The sequence below is a fragment of the Carcharhinus amblyrhynchos genome, chromosome 12, assembly GCF_965287045.1.
Source record: "Carcharhinus amblyrhynchos chromosome 12, sCarAmb.v2.hapA, whole genome shotgun sequence".
Classification (NCBI taxonomy): Eukaryota; Metazoa; Chordata; class Chondrichthyes; order Carcharhiniformes; family Carcharhinidae; genus Carcharhinus; species Carcharhinus amblyrhynchos.
This window is the reverse complement of record NC_137335.1, coordinates 25,255,608-25,262,942: the sequence shown is the minus strand read 5'-3', so window position 1 is coordinate 25,262,942 and position 7,335 is coordinate 25,255,608. Positions and strand designations below refer to the sequence as shown.

Sequence of the window (7,335 nt, the reverse complement as noted above, 5' to 3'; positions counted from 1 at the left end):
GAGATGAGGGGGTTGGACTATGAAGAGAGACTAAATAGACTGAGTCTGTACTCGTTGGAGTTTAGAAGGATGAGGGGGGATCTTATAGAGATGTATGAGATAATGAAAGAGATGGATAGGGTAGAGGTAGAGAGATTCTTCCCGCTTAGAAAGGATAGCAGGACTAGAGGGCACAGCCTCAAGATAAGGGGGGGTGCAGTTTAGATCGGAGTTGAGGAGGAACTTCTTCACTCAAAGGTTGGTGAATCTCTGGAATTCTCTGCCTGGTGAAGTGGTGGAGGCTAACTCGCTAAAAATATTTAAGTCACGGGTAGATAGGTTTTTGATAGACAAGGGAATTAAGGGTTTGGGGAGAAAGCGGGAAAGTGGAACTGATCCACTTCAGATCAACCATGATCTTACTGAATGGCAGGGCAGGCTCAAAGGGCTAGATGGCCTACTCCTGCTCCTATTTCTTATGTTCTTATGGATTGGCCGTGCTAAATTGCACATTAATGTCAGGGGGACTAGCTAGGGTAAATGGATAGGGCCTGGGAGGGATTGTGGTCAGTGCAGACTCGATGGGCTGAATGGCCTCGTTCTGTACTGTAGAGTTCTATGATTCTATAACAACATGTTCTGGAGCCAACAAACAGCAGACTATACTAGACCTAGTATTGTGGAATGAGATGGGATTAATTAGTGATCTAATAGTAAAGGTACTCCTAGACAGCACAGACCATATGATTGAATTTTACATTCAGTTTGAGGGAGAGAGGAATGGCTCCAAGATGGTTTTTAAACTAAGAGTAATTATGAGTGCATGAAAGCTGAACTGGCTAAAGTGAACTGGCAAATTAGGTTAGGTGCAGTGGCAAACATTTAAAGGGTTATTTCAGAATGCACAGAGTAGATGTATTCAATGAGTAAGAGAAAGTCAAAGTGATGGACTTCAACTATCTATGGTTAACTAGAAAGGTTAAAGACGTGTTAGTTTGACTTTAGTGGTGGGAAAAATGTAAAAATTATCATAGAGGATATGATAACTGGACACTTAGAAAATATAATAAAATTGGAAAGAGCCACCATGAATTTATGAAAGGGAAATAACGTTTGACAAATCTATTGAGGTTCTTTCTTTCCACTTAGATAAAGGAGAACCAGTGGATGTGATGCTTTTGTTAAAGTCCCACACAAGAAACTTGTGACAAAATTAGAGCCACGTAGGATTGGGGGTAATATAGTGGTAGGGGTTGAGAATTGGTTAACAGACAAAGCAGAAAGTAGGAATAAAGAGATCATCCTCATTGTAGCAGGCTGTTACACGCAGGGTACTGTAAAGGCCGCAGCTGTTCACAATCTATATTAATGATTTGAATGTAGAGACTAATTGTAATATTTCAAGATTTTCCAATGACACAGAACTAGGTGGGAATGTAAGTCATGCGAAAGATGCAAGGGGGTTTTGTGTGGATTTGGAAAAGCTGTGAATGGACAAGAATATGGAAGATGGAATACACTGTGACAAAGTGTGAAGTTGTCCACTTTGGAAGAAAAAAAAATTTCTTAAATGGTGAGAGGTTGAGAAGTGTTGGTGTCCAAAGGGACCTGCGTGTCTTTGTTCAGGAGTCACTAAAAGATAGCATGCAGGTGTAACAATCAATAAGGAAGACAAATACTATGTTGGCCTTCATCACAAGGAGAACAGGAATAAAGATGCTCTGTTGCAATTGTACAGAACCTCAGTGATACCACACCTGGAGTATCATGTATATTTTTGGTCTCCTTATCGAAGGAAAGATATACTTGCCCTGGAGGGAGGGCAATGGAGGTTCAACAGCCTAATCCCTGGGATGTTGGGGTTGTCCTGTGAGGAGACTGGATCTGTAATCTCTAGAATTTCAAAAAATGAGGGGTGATCTCATTGAAATTTGCCATATTTTTAAAGTATGATGGGGTGGATGTTAGGCTTGGCTGGTGAGTCCAGAACCAGGATAAGGGGCAGGCTGTTTAGGACTGTGATGAGGAGTTATTTCTTCACTGAGAGGATACTGAATCTTTAGCATTCTCTACCCTAGAGGACTATGGAAGCTCAATCTTTGAGCATATTAAGGACAGAAATTGATTGGGATCTGGAGACTTAATGATATTAAGGAATAGGGAGGAAAGTGGCATTGAGCTGGATGATCAGCTGTGATCTAACTGAATGGTGGAGCAGACTTGTAGAAGAGAATTTAGCAGTCAATTTATAGACATTGGCAAGTTAACATATAGGAGTTAGAAAACATAATCCTACCCAACATGAGGATAAACTGGACAATTGAATTTATGCTTAAAAGAATTAAATGAAATTAATAAGATTTATATATTTTATATAAATGTATTGTGTTTTAACTTGAAATGTATTAACTTATTTAAATGTATTAATGTGACTTATTGAAAATGTATTCACTGAAACTTTGAAAAGTAAAAATGTGTAAAACAGTCAGCATTTATGATCAAAAGGTATCACTCCGCAACTAAGTTGTTATTAATGAAAACTTACATCCAGAAAATGAAGAATGCAGGCAAACTAATTGTGATTAAATTGAATGGAAGAGACATTTTATATTACAATGTATAAGATTGACTTGCTTAGTCCTAGAGAGGTCAAGTGATGGGTCCTCATTCGGCTTTGTACCAGGTCGCGGCATTTAGCCAGTGCTGACTTATGCAGCAGAAGGTTTCTTGGATGCTATTACAAGAAAGCAACCTATGCCACGAGGCAGACTTCTGATTAGAAGGAACTGTAGAATATTTTTATTTAAGGTATCAAGATTGTGATTAGACTTAGAATGCTGTCATGATTAGATTGACGTGCTAAATAATAAAAGAAATCATAGGCTAATTATTGGGCTGAACTATTGATAATGAAAATGTATAATCGATTCATTTTTTGGCATGAAAAATGGGAACTTCTGAGAAAGCTCTGTGGTACAGATTACCGTTAGACATATCTCAGATCTCCCTTTGGCCCAAGTTATTGTATGTCATGTTTGACTTTTCAAACTAGTTTTATTAAAATATAGAAATTCATTAAGCTTAATAAACTGAGTCATTTTACCCTGGCGAGAGCTGCATTTAGAATTAATCTTTAGGATTTTCTAAAGAAATCTGGCCACTGAATCTGAATTCCTCACTACAAGGCTTGATGGGTTGAATGGCCTACTCTTGCTTCAATGTTCCTAAATGGCTTACACTTAAAAACGGGTTTGGCAGATATTAGGTTTCTTTAGTCAGTGAATTGGTGAGAGGAAAGTGTATGAAATTTTAAAGCTAGTTCCAAAATCCTCCCTGCTCAACGTCACTGGCAAATAAACAATCCCCTCCTCTATCACAACTATCCCTAATTTTAAATGCTAAGTGAGTATGAGTATAGTTCCGGGGGCCTGTCTGTACTTCACCAAGTTGTCCAAAATCACCCACCGTCACCGTCCCAGACTGCCGCCAGGCTCAGGCCCGCGCTCCCATTGGGTCAATGTTCGGTCCAATCAATCAGTTGAATACTGGCACGGGCCATCTCCATGGTGATGGACGGTTATCCCCCTCAGACCCGCTCGCCCCTATTGGCCGAATGTTTGTCCAATTGGGAAGGCGGACAGGATCGAAAGTCGGTTCTATAGCGACGGGCAATCGGTGCTGGAGGGAGATGGCGCCTGGGGTGGAGGTGAAGCGGCTCCTGGAGCAGCGGCTGCGGCAGCTGGAGCGGACCGTCCGAGTGAGTAGCGGCAGCACAGCCAATGGGAATGTCCGGGGATCCTCAGCCCAGCCAATGGGAATGTCCGGGGAGCCTCAAGCCAGCCAATGGGAATGTCCGGGGATCCTCAGCTCAGCCAATGGAAATGTCTGGGGATCCTCAGCCCAGCCAATGGGAATGTTTGGGGATCCTCAGCCCAGCCAGTGGAAATATCCGGTGATCCTCAGTCCAGCCAATGGGAATGTCCGGGGATCCTCAGCTCAGCCAATGGGAATGCCTGGGGATCTCAATCAATCCCGGGATCAGATCATTGAAAAAGCTGCATTACTCACACCTGCCAGCGAGAATTTGGCGGTGGCGGCAGGGGATGGGGTGAAGTCGGTAGCAATTTACACTCCCCCCATCCCCACAAACCCATTCACCCCACACACAACATTCCCACCTCTCTACCTGCATCCCAATCCTCGTGATCCCCAAAACCAGTCATCATCTCCCCATCCTAACAACCCCTTGTCCTCTCGCCCAGCCCTCGCTCTCCCCCCTTATGCCCTCGCTCTCCCCCCTCCGCCCTCGCTCTCCCCCCACCCCGCCCTGGGGCAGCAGGGGGGGAATGGCAATGGGGCGGGGCAGCAAGGGGGGGACAGAGAGGGGATGGCGAGGAGCCGGAAGTGGGGAAGATGAGGGGCCGGGTTGAGGGGTGGTGGCGAGGGGCCGGGGGAGGGAACGGTGAAGGGCTGGAAAGGGGGGCGGCAGCCAGGGGTTGAGGGAGGCCAACAAGGGGCTAGGGAGAGGGAGGGGGCAGGGGGAGGGGAGGCGACGGTGAGGGGCTATCCTCCCACTTCTGCCCCCTTGCCACCCCCCCGCCCCAGCCCCTCGCCTTCCAGAGATGGAGTTTGAGCATCAGGGTGTCCAAAAGTCCTCATCATAGGAATATATAAAAGAAATAGAAGAGCCACAGCTCAGTAGATGAGGGATTACAATCATTAATTAGATTTGAAAGATGAGGGTGGGATTTTCCGGTCCTGCTGAAGATGACCCCTTTCTGGTGGGCTCCCCATGCTGGGTAAGGAGAGCCCTGCAAACTGGCTTAGACTTCGATGGATAAAAGCAAAATAGTGCAGGTGTTGAAATCTGAAACAAAAACAGAAAATGCTAAAAATCTCAGCAGGTCTGATAGCATCTCTGGGGAGAGAATAGAGCCAACGTTTCGAGTCTGGGTGACCCATTGTCAGAGCTCTTACGATGGGTCGTCAAGACTCAAAATGTTGGCTCTACTCTCTCCCCACTTATGCTGTTTGACCTACTGAGATTTTCCAGCATTTTCTGTAGACATTGATGGGACCAGAGATTCCACTGGCAGACAATAGTGAGCCCGCTCTGCTGCTAGGGTGGCGGAATCCTGCCTGACAGCTTTTACACTAAAGCTGGAATTTTGATGGGTAACGAGGTAGAGGTCCTCTAGATTTTAATGGATTCTAATTATTGGATAATTCCACCCTTATGCTTTAAACAGATTTATCAAACTAGAGGCAGGAATGTTTTGAAAATTTGCTTCATTTATCCAATCATAAGGAATACTATACATTAGCTCTGCATTCAAAACTTACTATCCTTAGATTGAATGAGAAATCATAAAGGTAGCTTCTTCAAATCCATCAGCATCCCAAAGTTTGTTAAATAAAACATAGCTCCTGTCATTATACTCTTTTAGTTCAACGTCCTCTTCATGCCGATGCAACTCTTATCTCGTGTTACACCATCACTTGTTTCAAATAATTTACGAAGCAGATTAGTGACCTGTTAAAAGTCATGTTTTTTTATCAAACATGGCTTTATTTATTTATTGGGTCGGAACCACTGTTGTATGTTAAAAGACTAAACAACAGTATTCCAGTGACTTAAAACAGCAGATTCTAAGTTGGCTGGACACTTATATAACTGTATCTAATAAATTCCAAAGCTATTAAAAATGGAGTCAGGTTGTCTAGAATAGAGCATTAAACACAAAGACAAGAGGAATGTGAATGACCCTGTCTCCTGACCAATCATGGAACATCCAGACAATCACCTGGATATTCAACCGGACATGGAACAAATCATTAAACACAATCACTTTGGACAATGACCCTGTCTGAGAAACAAACTCAACCAGCCATAATCTCATATGTCTAAACCATAGACCTGGAATCAATTTGTTATGACTGTGTTTGAGTCACAGGTCAGTTGGTGAGAGAGGATTGTGTGATGAGCCAACAGACATTCTGTTGTTTAAGAAACTATTTTTCTTCAGGCACAGAGCACAAAAAGTAGGACCCTGCGTGAGTACTATTTGTCTGTCTGTCTGTCTCTCTCTCTCTCTCCATCTAGCCTGTAAGCAAGATGATCAACTCTCCCTTACTTTATAAGATTGTCCCATAACTGAGCCCATTGTCCTGGATTGCATGCATCCAGGATGTTGGATTTCCTATATTACAAATCTTTAATTCTCATGCATGGGCAGTGTTCACTTTGCTCCTCTTCCCACCCTTTCTCAGCACCCACATTGTCGTAGCTCTGGGAACCCTGTCCTGGTCCCCCAACGCCGATACAATAGTTAAGAAAGCCCACCAATGCCTCTACTTTCTTAGAAGATGAAGGAAATTTGGCATGTCAGCCAAGACTCTCACCAACTTTTACAAATGCACCATAGAAAGCATCCTTTCTGGTTGTATCACAGCTTGGTATGGCTCCTGCTCTGCCCAAGACCACAAGGAACTACAAAAGGTTGTGAATACAGCCCAATCCATCAAGCAAACCAGCCTCCCATCCATTGAATCTGTCTATACTTCCCGCTACCTTGGCAAAGCAGCCAGCATAATTAAGGATGCCACGCACCCTAGACATTCTCTCTTCCACCTTCTTTCTTTGGGAAAAAGATACAAAAGTCTGAGGTCACCTATGACGCAACTCAGGAACAGCTTCTTCTCTGCTGCCATCAGACTTTTCAATGGACTTACCTTGCATTAAGTTGATCTTTCTCTACACCCTAGCTATGACTGTAATACTACATTCTGCCCTCTCGTTTCCTCCTCTATGAACGGTATGTTTTGTCTGTATAGTACACAAGAAACAGTACTTTTCACTGTAATAATAAATCAAATCAAAAAACCCGGAAGCAGCAGCCCCCCCGCCTCCCGCCAACTGCCACATCATCCTTACCCTAATGAACCCTCATGCCAGAGTGTCTGTTAATTTCCTCTGCAAGAGTTGGTTACCCTGCATGCAAGCTCAGCCCCCAGCTCATTGTTTGACCATCCACACACTGCTGCCGGTGTTTTACCAATCTACCCGGCAGCTGCTGTCTCTGGGAGACGCAATAGAAACCATCCATCAACATCTTTAAATCATCCTGTTAGAGAATTCAGAAAGATCCCTCATCCCTCATCTGAAACTGTATGAGGCTTTTTTGTGGACTTTTAAAAACTGCTTGGTCGATTCTTCTACTTTGTAACTTACTTGGTGCATGTGTGAAAGAACCAGTGCTTTTCTTCTTTTCATTTAGACTGTAAATATGATTTTAAATATGATAAATACCACTCCCTTTTCCTCAAAATTTACAGGAGAGCTTGCCTGTATGTATC

The 7,335-nt window shown here is 43.5% G+C and overlaps 1 protein-coding gene across 1 annotated transcript in view; it reads left to right on the top strand.

The window, feature by feature from the left end:
- Positions 1 to 3,667: 3,667 nt before the first annotated feature.
- Positions 3,668 to 7,335, top strand: part of kif25 (kinesin family member 25) — a 113,934-nt gene continuing 110,266 nt past the window's right edge. Inside the window, exon 1 of the mRNA XM_080199909.1 lies at positions 3,668 to 4,096. Within this exon, the coding sequence (XP_080056035.1) occupies positions 3,668 to 4,096 (429 nt within the window). The remainder of the gene's footprint in view (positions 4,097 to 7,335) is intronic.